Source organism: Pseudovirgaria hyperparasitica (assembly GCF_010093815.1).
Source record: "Pseudovirgaria hyperparasitica strain CBS 121739 unplaced genomic scaffold EJ05scaffold_14, whole genome shotgun sequence".
Taxonomy (NCBI): domain Eukaryota; kingdom Fungi; phylum Ascomycota; class Dothideomycetes; order Acrospermales; family Acrospermaceae; genus Pseudovirgaria; species Pseudovirgaria hyperparasitica.
The window spans coordinates 717027-735537 of record NW_022985562.1 but is presented as its reverse complement, the minus strand read 5'-3'; the positions used below and the strand labels follow the sequence as shown (position 1 = coordinate 735537).

The 18511-nt window shown below is 48.7% G+C and overlaps 6 protein-coding genes across 6 annotated transcripts; 2 read left to right on the top strand and 4 right to left on the bottom strand.

Moving 5' to 3' along the window:
- On the bottom strand, positions 1–2546 carry EJ05DRAFT_513504 (uncharacterized protein). The gene is made up of 4 exons (XM_033748440.1): positions 2455–2546; positions 2367–2402; positions 2076–2313; positions 1–1886 (listed from the first exon to the last, which is right to left on the bottom strand). Exons 1-4 carry the CDS (start codon positions 2469–2471, stop codon positions 405–407), a joined length of 1773 nt encoding a protein of 590 aa, XP_033597651.1. The 5' UTR covers positions 2472–2546; the 3' UTR covers positions 1–404.
- Positions 2547–2782: 236 nt separating this feature from the next.
- Positions 2783–3341, top strand: EJ05DRAFT_488727 (uncharacterized protein; the record flags this gene model as incomplete). Its single annotated transcript, XM_033745738.1, has 2 exons — positions 2783–2922; positions 2975–3341. The coding sequence occupies 2 exons, from the start codon at positions 2783–2785 to the stop codon at positions 3339–3341; spliced, it is 507 nt and encodes a 168-aa protein (XP_033597650.1).
- A 155-nt stretch (positions 3342–3496) lies between these two features.
- On the bottom strand, positions 3497–4453 carry EJ05DRAFT_126010 (uncharacterized protein). Its single transcript, XM_033739105.1, has 2 exons — positions 4001–4453; positions 3497–3878 (listed from the first exon to the last, which is right to left on the bottom strand). Exons 1-2 carry the CDS (start codon positions 4192–4194, stop codon positions 3653–3655), a joined length of 420 nt encoding a protein of 139 aa, XP_033597649.1. The 5' UTR covers positions 4195–4453; the 3' UTR covers positions 3497–3652.
- Positions 4454–4707: 254 nt separating this feature from the next.
- EJ05DRAFT_494215 (manganese and iron superoxide dismutase) lies at positions 4708–5473 on the bottom strand (the record flags this gene model as incomplete). The annotated part of the gene is made up of 3 exons (XM_033746180.1): positions 4708–4830; positions 4883–5368; positions 5420–5473. 3 exons carry the CDS (start codon positions 5471–5473, stop codon positions 4708–4710), a joined length of 663 nt encoding a protein of 220 aa, XP_033597648.1.
- Positions 5474–6082: 609 nt separating this feature from the next.
- EJ05DRAFT_125993 (uncharacterized protein) lies at positions 6083–9319 on the bottom strand. The gene is made up of 3 exons (XM_033739104.1): positions 8568–9319; positions 6226–8511; positions 6083–6172 (listed from the first exon to the last, which is right to left on the bottom strand). Exons 1-2 carry the CDS (start codon positions 9202–9204, stop codon positions 6581–6583), a joined length of 2568 nt encoding a protein of 855 aa, XP_033597647.1. The 5' UTR covers positions 9205–9319; the 3' UTR covers positions 6083–6172; positions 6226–6580.
- An 895-nt stretch (positions 9320–10214) lies between these two features.
- EJ05DRAFT_540651 (uncharacterized protein) lies at positions 10215–18034 on the top strand. The gene is made up of 2 exons (XM_033749614.1): positions 10215–11877; positions 11932–18034. The coding sequence occupies exons 1-2, from the start codon at positions 10500–10502 to the stop codon at positions 17907–17909; spliced, it is 7356 nt and encodes a 2451-aa protein (XP_033597646.1). The 5' UTR covers positions 10215–10499; the 3' UTR covers positions 17910–18034.
- Positions 18035–18511: the final 477 nt, after the last annotated feature.

The window sequence follows — 18511 nt, the reverse complement described above, 5'->3', positions numbered from 1 at the left end:
ATAACCGTATTTTCGTAAACTTGACGATTGTTTAGATTTTAGGTGTTGGGAATGCCAGCGACGGCATTGAATATGTGAAGCTATGTGTACAAAATCAAGGAATAGGGTATTGGGAGACCCAATCTCGAATCCCGGCCTCGGCGAAACGACGTCTAATAAAGATGCCCTTCAAATGCGACTTTTTGACCGGCGGGCGCATGTGTGTATGATCGCTAACGCTGTTTCGTGCAGTGCGGCGTGTGGTACTCGTAAAAACTCCAGAATTTGGCCAAACCCCATAAGCGTTGCTCCGTAGTCGTCATGTGAACTCCGCTAACATTTCGGTAATCACTCCTCTTATATCATTTGAACCCCCTTGTCCACCAATATTGCCTCCAATATTACAGTTGCAAATATTCCGCCGATCATGCGGTTCCAGCTTCAGCTGACGCACCGCCTTGAGGGAATCCACGTCCTCGTCCCCTTGGGGCACCACGACCTCTATACCCTCTACCACGTCCACGTCCACGATAGCCACCACGGTAACCATCAACACTGCCTTGGCCGAAAGTCTCGAGGTTTTTCTTTCGTTCTTCACTGCGGAACTCTGAGCCGCCGAATCTTTGGTCCTTGGCTTCTTCGCGATCGCGATGTTCAGAGGATATATTATCGAAGAATGAAGTAGACTTGTTATATGTGGCAGTTGTAGCCGAAGGTATCACCACGTCAGAATCATTGCTTGGCTCATTGAGGCCTCGATCTGGTTCGTCGAGATTTTTACCAGGAATGTTTTCACCCATGGGAGAGCCACCGGCGATTGCTTCTTTAACAAGATCTAGTTTGTTGAATTTGGCATTGGAAGTCTCAAAGTCGAAATCTGTTGTCGGCACTTCTACCTTTGCAACAGGTTGGCTTTGGTGGCCGCCCCGACCTCGCCCACGGCCTCGTCCGGTGACAAAGCCACCTGTACCCGGTTGCCGCGAATGACGTATCTTGTCATCAGCACGCATATCTGCAACCTTTCGTGCAAGATTGTCGATAGCTGCTGTATCAGCTTCTGCCTTAGGCTGCCCTGGCTTTGGTAATTTAGCCATTGCAGCAGCTACAGCAGCGGTAGCTGCTTGAGTCGCGTTTTGAAATTGCTGAGAGTTTCCAGGTTTTCCTTGGGCCGGAGTGGGCGGAACTGTGGTTTTCGGAGCCTGTACAGCAATTTGTGCCGCTGCTTTTGGATTGGGGCTTGTCAATGGGACGGCGGGTATGATACGCGCGCTTTTTGGACCCACTGGGGCTTTTTTGAGAGCGGTCGGTGCAGTCTTTGTAGCAGCACCAGCATTGACTTTGGGGGCAGCGAGAGCAGCAGCCACATCAGGTTTCGATTCGACGGGCGGAGTAGGGGCTTGCGCTTTGTGGGCTGCAGGATCAGGAGCGGTGGTTGAACGCTCCGTGGACTGGCTATCCTTTTGTTTGGGAGCAGCATCTACCTCCGCAGCATTAGATTTGTCGTCCTTTTCCGTGGATGCTCCAGCAAGAGCTTGTGTGCCCTTCGGACCTTGCGGAGGTTGCTGATCTGGCGGGCCTTGCTGGTTGTTAGGAGGCATAGGACTAGGCGGAAATAGGCCTTGGCCACGAAAGCCTTGGCTAGGGGGACCAGGCCAGCCATGCGGTGGTCCATATGGAGGCATTTGCGGGTACCCATTGTACCCATTAAAGCCAGGGGGGCCTGGAACTCCCGCAGGACCACCCGGAAATCCACCTTGGGGACCAAACCCTCTGCCACCATATGGTGGTGGGTATTGGCCCCATTGTGGCGGGTATTGTCCTCCAGATCCAGGCCCAAAATCCTGAGGTGGTTGCTGACGCTGGCTCTGATTTTGCTGATTGTGTTGGGAGGTAGATGGGCGAGCGGCCTATAGCGAGATGACATGTTAGCATTAATTTCAACAGTATGGAGCAACTTGAAATGTGTGCTTGCGACGAAGATCAGAAGGAAGGCAACGGAAGTTTCCACATGGTTTTGCGCTCTCGGTAGTATAATGGTTTACATCCGAAAATATTTCATCATAGTGCACTAAATTAGTGAAAGAAAGTAGACTTACATTTAATATGGCAGGGTCATTCGGGACTTGAGGCGGTGGAGGTTTCGTCTCTTTGGGAGCCTCGTCAATCCTAAGGTCCTTCACATCGCTACCACGGAATACAATGTATTCGTAGACATTGTCTGAAGGTGGAATCTCGTCCTCGTTTCCACGGCGACCTTCGGTACCGAAGGACTTGACATTTTCGAGCGCGACAGTTGAGCTCTCCGAATTGATTTCATGAAGAACACCAGAATAGCTGATGGATTGTTAAGGTGGCTGCGTACGCAAATGTACAGCAGTTGCGCTCACCGGATATCGCTTTTGGAGATGAGGGTAATGCGAGCTCTGGTATTTTCCATTAGCTCACAAGAATTTGTAAATATGTAGCTGCACTAACCCTATGTACTCCGACATTGTGGAGCGATATGAAGCTGATGTGAATAACTATTGTGAGGCGGAGGGAGATGTGGATGGAAAGTAGGATCGAGGGGAGCGAGAATGTGTGTAGAGGATGTGAGAGTAGGAAGACAAGCGAAACAAAGCTGAAGTGTGTTGGAAGCTCCTTTGCGGTCCGAAGTGCTTCCGTCTTGGCAATGGCTCCCATGGAACAACACAAACCTCCAGTGAATATGTTCAAGCTTGAATGAAAGCCTTGGTCTCCGAGTATAATTGATCGAGTCATGAATTCCACTACAGAAGCCATATTTCATCCTGATACCCCCGAGATGTTCTCCCGGGTCGAGCAATACCCTTGGGATGAAGATGAGGAGTTCCAGGGCGGACTCACAGCCATTTTAGGGTCAAGCAGTAGTCCAGAGCAAGCAGCGGAGCTCACTCTTCGGGCCCGTTGCTTCTATTTCTCTAGGTACAAAGCAGAGATTCTGTGCTCGTACATCTCATCTAACTTCCACCCATAGAAAATTTAGCATACCTGTTGATTTTGATGCTTACAAGCGCTACCGCGAATCAGCCAATCTACCTATCCCGAACGGCGTCTTCGTGTCCCAAGCAGATTCGGTTCCATGTAATTCATCCACTCCAACTCCAAACATGGAAGGGGCGAATGGGTCGACGCAACCTGACGCACCCTATCCTACATCCTTTGCTGAGATCGTAGAATTGATCACGTCTGGGAAACCAATCCCCGGAATCAAAGATATACCCCCTACAGTGCTTGAGGGACAGGGAACACAAGCTGTGAAACCAAGGCGTAAGAAGCCCTGGGAGAAAGATGACCTATCTCCTCCTCCAGCAATGACTTCAGAAGCCACTCAAGAGCTCTGACAGGAAAATGGCGATCCTCATGAGACGATCAACGAACGTGTGTATACTCAGAAGTTTCGGAGGGTCACAATGCCCGCCCCAGCATCAACGGCATACAGTCTCGCATCTGTTACCGGCATGGTGTATGTTCGGATACCCAGTTTCTCCTCCAGAACTGTGCCATGATCAAACTGATCTTCGAAGACACGTGGCTCATCTAGATTATACATCCGATTCGTCACAATACGCCAGCACTTGAAGAGTGTCTAAAACAGTGGTATCTGTCGCAATATCAACTCTAATCCCTGTTTCTACCGGGCTTTAATGCTTGTTTAATTCCACCCGATCACCCCTTCCGCAAGGACCTTGCCCCTCCATCCCATCGCTCCGTTGCCTTCCACAAGCGCCATCCGCCGTCCCACGACTCCTTTTCCACCAACACCCAGTTGCAGCGCCTCCGGCAGCGCCATACTATTCCGCCTATCCAATCGTACTGGAAATGTATACAGTGGCTGTGTATGTCTCGCATGATGCGGCACTGAGAGGTCGCCGTCGTGGCTGATATAGTCAGCTTCATTTCCAATTCCAACCTTGAATTGAGAAACAGAATGAAAAGAGTACAGGCGACTTTATAAGGATTCACGCAGACAAGCATGCAGGAGGGTGAAGAGGGAGCCTACTGTATCACTAGCCAGCAGTCATGGAGGGACTCGGTCGACGGCGTGCGAAATGTAGCGCAGGTCTGAGGAGGGGCGGATAGGTCGGTGGTGTTGGTGAATAAGATATCGTAGGAGGTGCTGCTGCTGCTGGATGTGGGCGTCCGTAGGGTTGCGATTGTGCCGCCTTGCGAGGGGCGCCCGATGCCGTTACACATTGTTGTTAGTGGCTATTTGAGTGCGCAGGAAATAAGCAGGCCGGTATGATGTTTGATAGCTGTGGATTGAGTCGGAAGAAAGGACAGTTTCGCGTGGGATGATATGCTGTTGGAGTCCTGGAATATAAGTTTGTGTTGCGAGGAAGGACCATGTATTATGTATTATGGTAATGGTCGTGTAGAAGTGTTATAGAAATGTTACACTGCATTGCGTACCGAGGTGGAGATGCTTTAGTACCCTGATGAGCACGATTGCGGAGGATATATAGGGAATGCAGCTTGTGAACGTCACGGTCGTTGCAGATGAAGGGCTTGGCAAGTGAGCATGTTTGCGGGGGTTAGCGTTGGATGCACTCAGACGGGCAGTTGCAATGCTTTGGGACCAAGGGCAGCTATAGCCTATGTGGCTGCTTTGTGGGGTCTTATGGATGATTTTGGCCTCATAGAGTCATACAAACTTCCTTATGTTTTCATGTTTCGCCTCCACGACTGAGTGGATGCCCAGTTAATTGTTTACATTGAGGCCTTGAGAACCTTGAAGGCATCGCCCTGCTTACCGAGATATCTCTCTTCGGCTGTCTTCCAGTTGATGATATTCCAGATGTTGTCGACATATGCAGCCTTGCCGTTCAGGTACTATAGCCCAATTAGTAAGCATGTCTCTCAAAAGTACTACCATTGATCTTACCTGAAGATAGTAGGCATGCTCCCACATGTCCACACCAAAAATGGGGACCTCGCCCTTTCCAACAATAGGATCTTGGTCCTTTGTCGTTACAATCGTGAGCCGGTCGTCCTTCGTTGCGCCTTCAACCTTGACAAGCCAACCCCATCCACTACCCTGGATGCCCAGCAGTGCGGCCTTGAAGGCCTCACGGAACGCCGCCTCGTCACCCCAAGTCTGCTTGATAGCCTCAGTGAGCTTTGGAGCCGATGACGGCTTTGCTTCAGCTGAGGAGGCGGGTGCGAGGTTCTGCCAGAACAGCGAGTGGTTAATGTGGCCGCCACCATGAAACTTGATCAGAGGCTGGAGAGCAATTTGACCAGGAACGTCGCCGGCAGCACTTGCGGTAGCGAGATTCGAGAGCGCAGCATTAAGGCTCGTTATGTAGGTGTTGTGGTGCTTGCTGTGATGGAGCTCCATGATCTGGGCGGAAATGTGTGGTTCGAGCGCCTTTCGAGACGTCAACTACGCGACTTGCACCATGAACCGACCCAAACTTACATTGTATTCGTAGCCTAGAGGCGGCAAGCTGTACGTATGTGGTTTATAAGCCATTGCTGCGTATACTGTATCGTCGGACTCGTGAAAGGCTTCGTATGCTTCGTTGTGATCAGACGCAAAAGCTGAATGCGGGGCAAGAAGCAGGACGAGGCCAAGGACGACCGTAATTGTCAGCAGAGGCATTCGCGATGAAGTCACATGTTTGCGGGGCATCTGCATCTTGTTAATAATGTTTTTTTGGCAGTGTCTTCCTCTGGATGCGCGGGATTGAGCACATTCATGGCCACGCTTGGCGTCGGTTCCTCGATGACAAATGCTGTCCAATCAACGACAGCGATGTTTTCGATGTGTTGATATATTGATCTCCAGCCATTACAGGGCCAGTATCCCTTTCTTCCTCTGGTGTCTATTGCTATACTAACGTCTATATCGATGTAGATTAGCTGTTTGACCTGTGACCAGAAGCAAAGGAAGTAACAGCTGTAAATCTGCCAGTAGCTGCTTGCCCTTTTGAGACCTACCGATTATATCCATCTCTTACCTTAAAGGTACGGTCCAGTGATACTCGAGCCCTCCCATTGTCGATTAAACCAGGAACCGAATTGTTGTTGGTATTATGATGTGACTTAATTCGGCGTCTCAATATTGCAAGTAATTACGATAGAAACTCACTTAAGCCTTATATGCTAGTCCAAATAAGGCAGGGATTGGGTCGCAAATGATATCATCCGATTGGTGGCAGAAGCTTTGCTGCTATCCTGTGTTTCAGCGTAGTCTTCTGAACATCACGCATGTACGCTACTTACAGAAAAGCTCAGTCATTCATTTTCGCAGTAGTACTATATAACACGCACGTGAGTTGCGTAAAACAATGCCAGGTAAGTTCTTGCAAATGTATATGTATATCTAGAGCTTAAATGAGTTTCAGGGATATACTAGACTCTGAAGTCCGCAAACATCAAGCAACATCAAAATGAATGAATGCAAAGATGAGCTGCATGAATGCATGTTTTAGAAACACGGGTCTTGTGACAGTGATGAAAGAGCTCAGGATTCCTCAATCAGTAATGGGTTTCATCAGTCCTCTTTCCAAAACCTTGATTAGGGTATCTCCAAAAAAAAACCTACCTTATTACTACCATACATGCTTGTGCACAAAAGTCAGTTCTCGCTATTAAATTGGCTACCTTGGACTGGGCCAATTGGCCATGTAGACACATCAACCTTCATCTGAGGCCGCTCTAATGAGCCCGTTTCGCTATCATACCGTCCATAGCGGCCTCCGAAGCACTTAAGTGATGTGTAATTAGCAATGAACTTTGTCATCCCTGTTGCTGGTATTCTTGGTGGAGTCGCTGATTCAGCTGGAGCATTTTTGATGGTGAACGCATTCTTCGAAGCATCAGGGACTGGGCTGTTTGCAGACATTCCCGTAGTCTTCGCGTTCTTCGATGCCGACGAATGACTCGATGGACGAGACCTAGCTAACAGCTCTTTGCGAATCCCTTGGTACCTGACAGTAGACGACTCTTTCGACACAGTAGGACCAGATTTCGTGTTCGTGAGGCCGCAGACAGACTTAGTCGGAACTATTCCACGAGTTGTCTGAAGCCCGACATTGGACACTTTCTTCGTTGCAATAGATTTCGAGTGGTCGGCGAGATGATGCTCATGATCTTTCATAGTTAATGTCTCTTTACTTGGTCCTAGTGAGTGCGTGAAAAGACCTTCAGCGCGAATTTCATTGGGTTTTTTGATAGATTCGTCTTGCTCATTTCTCGGGATAGACTTTGTCGATGTGTCTTCGCGAGTGTTATCAATGTCGGCAATCAGCCTATTGTTTAAGCGTCCTGGGTCACACTTGATGCCATGCTCTTCGACATCTATTCTGGCGCTATCTGGCTCCCAGTTCTTATGAATGGATGCCAGTATTTGCGCACATTGGGCTAGAGCTACTGACGACGTAGGCACGGAAGATTTTCCAAACAGCTCGACTCCCTTCATATGTAACGAACTCGTCGCGCCAGGCTCTCCGATATTTGCTGAAACAAAACTCAGCTTCGCAGGTTTTAAGGTGGTTACAGCATGTATTGCAGAGTTTTCATTTGGATTGCTCTGATCATCAACACACGCTGGTTCCTCCTCTCTAACTATTGCTGTGCTTTGGATTGATCCTGTGCCGTGAGCACCGCACGAATAATCAAATCCGCGCATCTCTGCGAGCGATCTGGAAGGGGTGGCAAGCGTGCCTGTCTTCGGCTTGCACTTCAATCGCTTGATTTTAATTGTACGGACGCGTTTTGGTGTATTGCCATCCAGGGTCACCGGGAAATCTAACGGCCGCTTGGACGAGATTACGATATCTGCTCCCGTTTCGCGTGTTTGTGTCGTTTCAGGTGACAGAGCAACTTTCCTATTTTCTATCGCTGTAGGACCGTCAGGCTTCTGATATGTACACGGACCAACGTTAGTCGAAGCGGAGTTCCCTGAGGACTGTTGTTTGTTATCTGTGGCTGAGCTGCTCCCAGGTACTTGAGCCACAGGCTTCTCCGGCGCTTTCCCTTGGGGTGTCACACCCACTTGAACCTGGGCTTCCGCTTCAGGAGCAGCTGGTGATGAGGGTGCGAAAGCGCTTTCCACAGCAACGATACTGCCGATATCCATACCCTCTTCTTCAGGCAGGCGTCTGCCTTCTCCAATTTCTTGTCTAGCAACGCGGTCATCATGTGTACTGTTCAAGGTAAGCTCGCACTTTGATGGGCTTGCTTGTACGGCACTGCTATCCGGCGGAAGATCATCAGGTGAGCGGCGTCTCGGCTGCGAAGGAGACGGAGTCCAGGGATAAACTTCGTCTGATGTATCAGAGCTCGGCGGTGAGGCCCCGTTTGTTTGCTCATTCTCTGTAGATGACTCAGAACCTGAACGTACAGGACTGCTATTGGATTGATCCCGACCAATTTGCCGGTGCCAAAGTGACGTAGAAGTTTCGAGGTCAGTGGAGTGACAACTACCAACCATCTGACGACGCTGTAGGTCACTGATAATGGAATGTGGAACGTTATATGCTGGATATGAGTTTGACGGCAGCCATGCTACTCATAATGTTAGTAATATGCTCTATTTGATACGAGAAGAATGCGCGACTTACACTCCTCCTTGGCCAAGATCGCAGCCTGATCTTTCGGTATTCGGCACAGTTGCCTCATAGATATAGAGTTACTCACCCCGAACCATTCTCTAAAGAATATGTTTTCGTTTCCCTTATCATATCCGATAGATTCTGTTTGAGGCATCGTGTGTCTCGGACGAGTATTGTGGTAGTGACTGCTAATCGCGCGTGATTCAATGTCTTGCTGGACTGATTCTTGGTTTCCCGGTGGGCTCTGGCTCTGGAGAGGAGAATACTGTAGCTCTTCGTGTATATCCGAATGGTCAATTGAAGGAACTATGGAGCCGATGTCCCCCGAAGGAGGGACATGGGTATCCGTGGTGACATTGTTGGTCGTAAGTTCTGATGAGTCGACGTTGATCGGACGGTCTCGGGCTGAAAAGGGGGCAGGATCATCATAAAATACCATAACATCATCATTGTTTACCACATTGGCGCTATAAATGTTTTCGACTTGGGCTTGATCACTTCCTGACTCTTGCTCTCGTATGCCAACGACCTCATCGGTGGTGGACAGGGGTTGCCGGAAGAGGTTACCACTAGAGAATCCAGACGTCTCGTCCACATCGATCTGGGATGCCAATTCCTCCTCACTGTTTACGTCGTCAAAACTCATCACGTAGTTCGCGAATACATTGAAGTCTTCTGTATGTCGACCGTACTGAAGTGATGTACCCGATGAACTTGGTGAAAGTTGAACTCGAGATGGTCGTACGTCGAATTCTATTAAGTCACACCTCGCGAGCCCAGCGTAGACATTAACGACCCTTCCTTCTCCTCTTTGGAAACCCTGAATGGCCTCGTTGCGACCAAGGTAAACAACCTTTTCTAACTCTTGGACGACCGGATGGTTGCCTATCAATTGTATCGGACGGTGTTGGATCAAATGGGGCGGCGGAAAGGTAGTCGTGTAATCTGCACGGTGTACATCCAGTCTAATTCCAAACTTGTGCTCTGCATCCCACGAAACGACAATATCGAACTCCAGCAAGAAGCAATGAGAGCCTATCTTAGGATTAGACAGAGTGCGGTGTCCGTTGAATGTTGCACGAATGCTATGCTTGGAGTCGTATAGCACCCTTTCGGCAACACGATTTGGTTTAGACCGGTTGGACTCTGAGCACTACAGAAAAATAGTAGTCAGGCCACTGTTTATATCGCTGCAGACAAGAAGCTCACCAGATCAATCACTGCGAGCGGAAAGGGCTGGCGGTGCTGCCGGGCTTGAGCTTCCCAATGTACAGGGCCAGTGAATATTTCACTGAGCTCGACCCTCACACATGCAAGGAGCCAATGGTTGCCTCCGTTGCTTGAGTCGGACATCGGACATGTTCAGCTTGCGGGTCCCATCCAGATAGATAGAGCACCTGGCAGGCGGGGTTATTCTGACGCGTTCTGACGCGTTTCGTCGTGATCTGTCGCGTCCGAAAGGGTGGGCAATATCCAAAAAAAAAAAAGCTGTATTATAGAGAATCAGAACATATGTACAGCTGTATACAAGTGTTTACGCGACTGTCCTATCAAAAGTGACACAGTAATCCATAGATCTGCTATAGCTACGACAATCGATAAGAACGCCACGGACACAGCCACTAACACCTGAGACGGAGCGTCATCAGTTTTAGGTATTAAGGTTCAACCAGAGAACTTCACTCCATGCTCACTCTTCTTGTTACAACGTCCTGCCATTGTATTCACAATCACTTTGCCACATTCCATGACTTGCCGGCGGCTTTCCAGGGCGTCAGGGCCTTCTCTTGTACAGTGCCAGCGCTCTCGCTATCGACCCTCATCTTTCGCTGGCATTCCTTCATACCAAGTGTCAACATTTAATAACATTATAGGGAAGCGCATCGATCTTTCACCATCGGAGACCTCACTACCCGATGCTCCGCTGTCTGAAGTTTCAAGATGACTTCTCAAGATACACCGAATGCCTCGAGCCCATCGAGTTCGTCCATTCGCCTACCACTGGATCCACTGGCACGGCGGTCACGAAGGAGCTCGCTAGTGTCTATATCGTCGACCAAGGGACGCGTTGATAAGGAAACAATGAATATGGCCCTAGACCAGATCCATAGTTCTGCTTCAAGATCTGAGACGCTCACTACCTTCGATCAATTTGCTTCTCCGCCCTCATCTTCACAAGGTTATGATACCAAGTCAATAGCAGGGGACATCGTGCATGGTGGCTTGAGTGGACTTTACGACCGGTTCAGAGCTTCTGTAGAAAATGCTAAAGAAGCATTTGGGACAGCATCACCAGTATTACTCCAAGAGAACGCAGATACACATTCTACACACAGCCTGTGGACTAAAACTCTCCCCAAACATGTTCGGACATCCTCCAGCAAATCGCATCCGTCTTCTACCGCTGCTTCTACATCGTCTTCGAAACTGAGCTCTCCACTAGGCACTACCTTTACAGAGCCTGTACCGCCAATTGCGAGCAACCCCGATAAGTCAAATGTAATGGCCACTGTGGCTAGGACTGGTTCAGTAACGTCTCGATCTCCTTTGGTCCTCCAAGGAAAGTCAAAGCCATCTATAGCCACAAGTACAGTCGAGTCACTTGATATTATACCTGCACAATCTGAGGCAAAAGAGACCAAAAGTCCCTCGTATGCCCCAGTAGCACCGAAACCCTGTGTAGATGCAGCTGCTAAAGATACCGTGCGTAGTAAGCTATCTCGAGATGAACAGAGGTCTATCAGGATGCCCGTAGCAGAGAGCAGCAGAAGGACATCCAAGCCATCCGCAGACTTTCAAAACCACGATGCTGACAGTAGCGATAACGAGATAGTTCTTGTAGATGAAAAAGGTGATATTGAGATGGCGAAGGCAGATGAAGATGCTCTGATGAAAGATCAGGGTACAGTTTCCGGTACGAGATCAAATCATCAGGCTTCTTTTAATGTAGCAAATGCGTCTTCAGCTACTGGAACTATAAGCAGGGCAACAGCAGCATCGACACCGACTCCCTCTAGACCTCCTCTTCTTCAGATCAGCCAATCCCATCTGCCGGGCTATCGGCCGTCAAGAGCATCTTCGTCCGATGGTGGGTTGAGCTCTAGCACAGTCGTTGCATCCAAACCACCGCCCCTCTATATCGCTGAGGAGCCGAATTATATCAATAACAATTCCACCACTGATAACTTACCTAACAATGTGTTCTCACAGATGAGACGTAAAGTATTGTCGAAAGAATTCTGGATGAGAGACGAGAACGCTAAAGATTGTTTCTACTGTGGAGATCCATTCAGCACGTTCCGTCGAAAACATCATTGTCGTATGTGACCTCACACTCTGACTCATTTGTTTCTAGCTAAATCACTATCCTTAGGTACCTGTGGTCAAATATTCGACTCTAAATGTACTTCTCTTGTGTCAGGCCGGCTCTTTGGACAAGGGGGCACACTAAGAGTTTGTAAACCATGCGAGGCAATCATATATGGCAACGAAGACGATTCATCAGACTTTTCCGAAGATGCTGATGGAAGCTCATTGTACGACGCTGATGATGTAGGTCAAGCCCACACTGTGCGCCACCCTGCAACCGTTCGCGAGGGGGAGCCCATGAAAATCGGCACCCCGACTATTAGCATTCCTATGTCTCGTAAGGCCGGAGAGGGAAAACGGCGATCTGCCGTCATCGAGTTAGACAGATCGCCGACACTTGCCAGACCGAGCTCATCTCGATCTTTGAGGTCACTCAGTGGAAGGCCACGGTCTTCTACCGGGCACAAAAGGCACACATCGAAGAATCAGCACATGCGGAATGTACGCTATGATGATCGCGCCCCATTTCATAGACACGCGATTAATGACTTCGATGACCGCCTACGACTGCCAGCGTTTCACCACGACAATATTATTGATCCAGATTTAGCACCTTTCATGTCGGACGAGGAGTCTAGTGAAGATGAACAAGTCAGTATCTTTGCAACACTCAGTGGCCATGGGCATAGTCGACATGATGGTGACAGAAACCAGCCCTCCAACATACTTACTGGAAGTCGCAAGCTCAGATCCAGAGGTGGTGACAAAGGCTTTGGAGGGTCGCAGAGCATATACTCACGAGATCCTGACAATGCAAGCATCACGAGTCGGCACCTGAATCGCCACTCAAGGCGACGAAATATTAGCGTCAGCAGCAACGTGAACCTTAAAACGTCACCTAAGCGTATAAAGAGCAGTGGGCTATTGCGCAATCTAGCTATTGGATTTGGCTCTGGTCTCGGACAGTCTTCATCTGGGCTTCAGGTCCCGACAAATGTCGGTGGATCCAAAATGATTCGGAGCTCATCAATGAGAGGCCGTGATGCACCGATTGTCGAATTAAACGCTGCAAGTCTACAGCACGTCCGCCGTCTACTACGTCAGCTACTTCAAGATGGATCTATACCTCATTCTTCCGGGTGGGAACGGGCGCTTATGCCTATCCTCTTACAGTGCACGGACGATGTGAATCCAGACGTCCAACAGAATGATGATATCGATATTAGGCATTACATCAAGCTAAAGAAAATCCCTGGTGGCAAACCAGGCGATACGTCCTATGTCTCAGGCGTTGTTTTCTCAAAGAATCTAGCATTGAAGAGTATGGCGCGAAGTATCCCTAACCCACGAATTATTATCGTTACGTTCGCTATCGAATACGCTCGACATCAGCAACACTTCATGAGTCTTGAGCCTGTCATCGCTCAGGAGCGAGAGTATCTGCGAAACCTAGTCAATCGCATTGCTGCTCTCCAACCACACGTGTTACTGGTCCAGAGGAATGTTGCTGGCTTGGCCTTGGAGTTTCTCGAAGAAGCCAGAATCGCCGTTGCCTATAATGTTAAGCCTTCTGTCTTGAACGCAGTATCGAGATGCACTCGAGCTCGCATGATATCTTCAGTCGACAAGCTTGCAGGGGACCCTGCCCACCTTGGTCATTGCGCCAGCTTCGACATCAAGACTTACCGACATGGTGGTATTAAGAAGACATATACTTACCTGTCCGGTTGTCAGCGTGAGCTAGGTTGCACCATTGTGCTTCGAGGCGCTAGTGTGGCTACCCTACGAACGCTCAAGAAGATCACAGAGTTCATGTGCTACGTTGTCTACAATCTCAAGCTCGAGACATGCCTAATGCGAGATGAATGTGTGCTCATACCATCTTCTGTAGACGGCGACACTCTGTCTTCGAGGCAAAAATTTGCGAAAAAGGTAGCAAATGTTGCAGATAGTGGGTCATTCCCTCCCCATGATGTGGTTGCTCGGGCAAGCCATCAGATCCAGATGGATCGGGAGAAAGAAAGTGCGCAAAAGACTACCTACGCCGATATTACGGACGGAGATATCATTGATAGCCGTCAAGCAGACCATGTCGTAGACACTACCTCAAAGAACGAGAACTTGGTATCAGAAAAGAGTAATGAGTACCCAGACGATATTCCCATGCCCTCATTCTACGGTGAGATGGTAGAAAAACATAAAACCAAGATACTATCAGCCTCGCCCTTCGTAACCTTCATGCAGCCATATCTTCTCACGCAATCTCGAGAGCAGGAAAGGAGACTGGCGTACTTGAAGAAGTTGCGGGACCAATACACCCCTTCAGACGAAAAAGAAACCGCCGAGCAGACGACATCTTTCGAACTTGTTCAACCCGAAATGGTCCACGACGTTCCAGAAAAGGCCTCCAGACAAGTTCGCGACTTCTTACACGCCGTCCATAACGCCGAATATGAGAAGGCAATGCATAACTACAACACACAGCGGCGACAATGGGAAGCATATCTTTCTGGTAATATGGAACTCTTTGATCCGTTCAATCACCAAAGAATCGCTGTACTTTATAGTGCGGTGAATTCTGTGACCTCCACACCATGCTTTGGGCCCGAGATCATTGCCTTGGGGTTCTACAACGAGCATGACCTAGAGGATGGCTTCATGCCTGACTGCTCCTTAGGTCAATATATCGAGGATTTATGTCATGGTGGGAACAACATCTGCGAATCAGCAGGGTGCGATCGGAAGATGTTCGATCATCATCGGCAGTACGTTCACGGCGAAGGTCAATTGAGCGTCTTCGTACAAAAACATGCCACCAAGATTCGTGGACTACAAAACACAGTTCTCATGTGGAGTGTCTGCCGGATTTGTCAACAAGAAACTCAACCATTTCCGATGTCCGACAATACGTGGAAGTATTCATTTGCGAAATATCTGGAGCTCACGTTTTGGAGCAGCCAGCTGCAACCACGAGCGGACAGCGCCGACGCTTGCACACATGATATCCACAAAGATCATGTGCGGTACTTCGGACTCAACAATGTGGCCCTGAGGTTTCAATATGACAAGGTACAACTGTACGAAGTCATTGTACCAAGACCCATAGTGACATGGAAGGTTGACAGTGATCTGCGCCTAAAGAATGAGCAGTTTGCAAGGATCGAAGAGCGTCTGGACAAGTTTTACGCTTCGATCAAGACCCGACTGAAAGGCATACATATTGATAGTATTGTGCCCGAGAAGTATGAAGCCTGCAAAGCCGAGCTCGAGAAACTCACAAAGAGAGCGAATGATGAACAAGACTGGTTAAAAAAGAAGCTTCAAGATAAGTACATGAGTTCACGATACTATGAGATCGTTCCACTCAATCGAGCCGTCAGAGCCATCGTGGAAAAGGTCTTTGCATGGGACGATGCGTTCGTGGAGTTTGAGCGCCAATTTTTTCCTTCGGAGAAAGATATTAGAAGACTGGCAGCATTGCAGCTTAAGAAGATGTTTTTGGAACGTGATGAGTCCGTTGGATCACTTACTTCAGTCGAAGAGGATCCCGAAGACACTTCTACGGAAGGCAGTATCACCACTAATGAAAAAGCTGATCTAATGTCTTTGACGCCTATGCCATCCCAGATGTCACCCGAGAAGGCCCGAGACATGCTCACTTTGGTGGTTGAGGAGGACCACAATAAGGAGTCGGAAAAACCAATAACCCCTCATGATAATGCTATCAGCAAGAACCATACGTCTAACTCAAATACTGAACCAGCAGTCACGGCCGCACAGAGTGACGTTCGTCATCTAAACTTAGCCCTACCATCGAAGGAACCAGAGTCGATAGATGATATTACCCCACGACCAAGCCCAGCAATATTTACTGGAGACCCACCAATTTTAGAAATGGGTCACGGAGAGGGAAATAATGAGCAACAAAGTTCGTCCGAAGAGACAATTCCCATGTATGAATCAAGGATACCACGACCTGTCGAAGTTACGAAAAAGACAAGACCAGCAGTCTTGAGTCGTGCCAGTTCGCAGCCAGGGGTACTTTCCTCCTTGAATAGTTTGGCCGCCGGCGGAAGTTCGAGTACCACCAGCGGTAGCCTACATAGAATCGACCCCACCAAGCCCAGTCTTACAGAATCAGCTAAAGCATTAGAGAAACGAGTTTCCGATCGACTGGGTCTAACCTTCAAGGGGTCGAAGTCTTCGTCAATGATTCCGCGCTCAATCCCCAGTAAAAGAGATTCTCGAGTGTCGACTCTGGCAAAACACTTCGAGCAGCTGAGCCGTGAGTTTGAAAAAGAACGTCTGCGCGAACGACGACAACGGGCCGAAAAGTTTCGACAAGCACGAACGTATCAATTAGCATCTTCGAAACCAGTCGTAGAGGTTTATCGTAACGTGCATGAAGCTGTTCAGGTGCAAGACCCATCAGAGGAGGACCTACGGTCTTCATCATCCCATCAACGCGAAAGTACTGATGCTAGTACTCTGGGTGAAAGCGGAATGACAGAAGCAACTGAAACTACTACCGGTACACAGTCACCAGATAATGATCAACGACCAGTCAGTGCTGAAGATTCCCCGGCTGGGTCAAGGAATGACGGCATCGATGGGGTTAGTCAGACCGATGATGTCGAGGGCGAGGGGAGTGATGCGGAAGTGGGTAATCTTGATGATATGGGCAACCCATCCTCACTCGACGAGTCACAAATCTTGTCTCCAACAGAAGCTAACCTGGAATTACTTCCAAAACACGAAAAAACCTCTCTCATGAAAATGCTCACAAGCTTTTGGTCAGAGCGATCAGCCAGTGGTTGGGCACCTCTTGAGTACCCATTTTCAACAACTGAGCATGTTTGGGAGGATTCCGATATCATTGTGCGCGAAGATGAGCCCAGCTCGATAATTGCTTTGGCTCTTTCGAGTCCGGATTACATGGCAAAACTCCAAAGCTTTCGTGCGTCTAATACTGCGGCAACAGATGCGGATGCAGCCACTGGACTCCCGATTGATGACGATGTCTCTATCGAGCGTAATCTTCTACATCAGGCGAATACAAACATTCGCTACAGCTTCACGAACAGGGGTGTAAGAGCTCAGTGCAAAATCTTCTACGCTCAATCCTTTGATGCACTGCGGCGGAAATGTGGTGTTGCAGACAGGTTCGTAGAATCCCTTTCAAGATGTTTGAAGTGGGACTCCAAGGGTGGTAAGAGCAAGTCCCTTTTTCTGAGGACTCTTGATGATCGTTTTATTCTCAAATCACTTTCGGCCATCGAAGTTAATGCTTTCTTCCGCTTCGCTCCCAATTACTTCGCCTTCACGCATCAAAATTTGTTCAAAGGCCTTCCCACCGTTATCGCGAAGATGTTCGGCCTTTTTCAGGTTCAGATCAAGACGTCTACAGGTCGCGATTTTGATATGTTCATGCTAGTCATGGAGAACCTCTTCTATGACCGTGAACCCAACCGTCGCTTCGATCTCAAAGGCTCGATGCGGAACCGCAAAATCCAATCGACGGGCGAGCGAGATGAAGTCCTCCTCGACGAAAATCTCGTCGACATAATTTATTCCGAAACTCCTATCTTCGTACGCGAACATACCAAGAAGTTACTCAAAGCCTCGGTATGGAACGACACGCTATTCCTCAGCAAGCAGAACGTCATGGACTACTCACTTATGGCAGGCTTCGATGACACGCGCCGCGAGATTGTCGTCGGCATCATCGACTGCATCCGCACGTATACCTGGGACAAGAAGCTGGAGACGTGGATCAAGGACCGCGGCAAGAACAAACCGACCATCACGTCACCAAAGGACTATCGGAATCGCTTCAGGATTGCCATGGCAAAATATATCTTACAGGCGCCCAATTGCTGGCATCAATTTACTGTGCAGCAGATACAAAGGAAGCCACTAAGGTTAGAGCCGAAGAGTAATATGGATGGGGCAGCGCAGGTGTTACAGACGCATCATTCGGACCGGGAGCAGCAGGAGAAGCTTGAGAATGTCTCGGAGGGACAATTGGAAGCAGCAGTGTGAGAGTTGCATAGAAGTCGCGAGGCTGGGCTATTGACCTTACTAGAAGTGGTGGATATATCCAAAGGTATATGATAAGAAGGATTATCACAGTATAATATATGTAGACGAACATGAATACTTCGTGGACAAGTTGTGATGTATCAAGACCAAGCTGGGAAATCCCTTTGTAAAGAGACCTTCCATTCTCCAAGAATATCAGTGTGAGCTAATATGCCTGGGGCGCATAAATCTCCACTGTTAGTCCTTCACTGCCCTCAGGAACTCACAATGTGCATCACAGATTCTTCCTCTCCATTACACGCACCCTCTACTTGATGACTTCTGAAGCACATGGACGCCGTCCTGTGTTGAACCCGCGGCAGCCATGGTGTACCAGTAAAGCGCGCTTTCCAGCAGGAATCTCCTCTACTTCGTACCCTCGATCCCTATATATGATATAATCATATAGTCATAGGTCTACACATCACTTTAGTAGATATCGCAAAGCCACACGCCAGGACTTCGTTATTTTACGCCCAACCCAAGTAGCGTTCTCATTCTGCTAGCAGAACACGTAGAATCGATTGACCAATCTTAGTGAGACGCCATCCAAGCTGCAACAT

Coding starts and splice junctions, on each gene's coding strand:
- EJ05DRAFT_125993 (XM_033739104.1), bottom strand. CDS start 9,204: ATGAGTTTTGACGACGTAAACAGTGAGGAGGAATTGGCATCCCAGATC. Junction 8,512..8,567: donor GATCTTGGCCAAGGAGGAGT/GTAAGTCGCGCA, acceptor CATTATGAGTAG/CATGGCTGCCGTCAAACTCA.
- EJ05DRAFT_540651 (XM_033749614.1), top strand. CDS start 10,500: ATGACTTCTCAAGATACACCGAATGCCTCGAGCCCATCGAGTTCGTCC. Junction 11,878..11,931: donor CCGTCGAAAACATCATTGTC/GTATGTGACCTC, acceptor CACTATCCTTAG/GTACCTGTGGTCAAATATTC.
- EJ05DRAFT_513504 (XM_033748440.1), bottom strand. Junction 2,314..2,366: donor ATCTCCAAAAGCGATATCCG/GTGAGCGCAACT, acceptor ACAATCCATCAG/CTATTCTGGTGTTCTTCATG. Junction 1,887..2,075: donor ATGACCCTGCCATATTAAAT/GTAAGTCTACTT, acceptor ATCTCGCTATAG/GCCGCTCGCCCATCTACCTC.
- EJ05DRAFT_126010 (XM_033739105.1), bottom strand. CDS start 4,194: ATGTGTAACGGCATCGGGCGCCCCTCGCAAGGCGGCACAATCGCAACC. Junction 3,879..4,000: donor GACTGCTGGCTAGTGATACA/GTAGGCTCCCTC, acceptor TGACTATATCAG/CCACGACGGCGACCTCTCAG.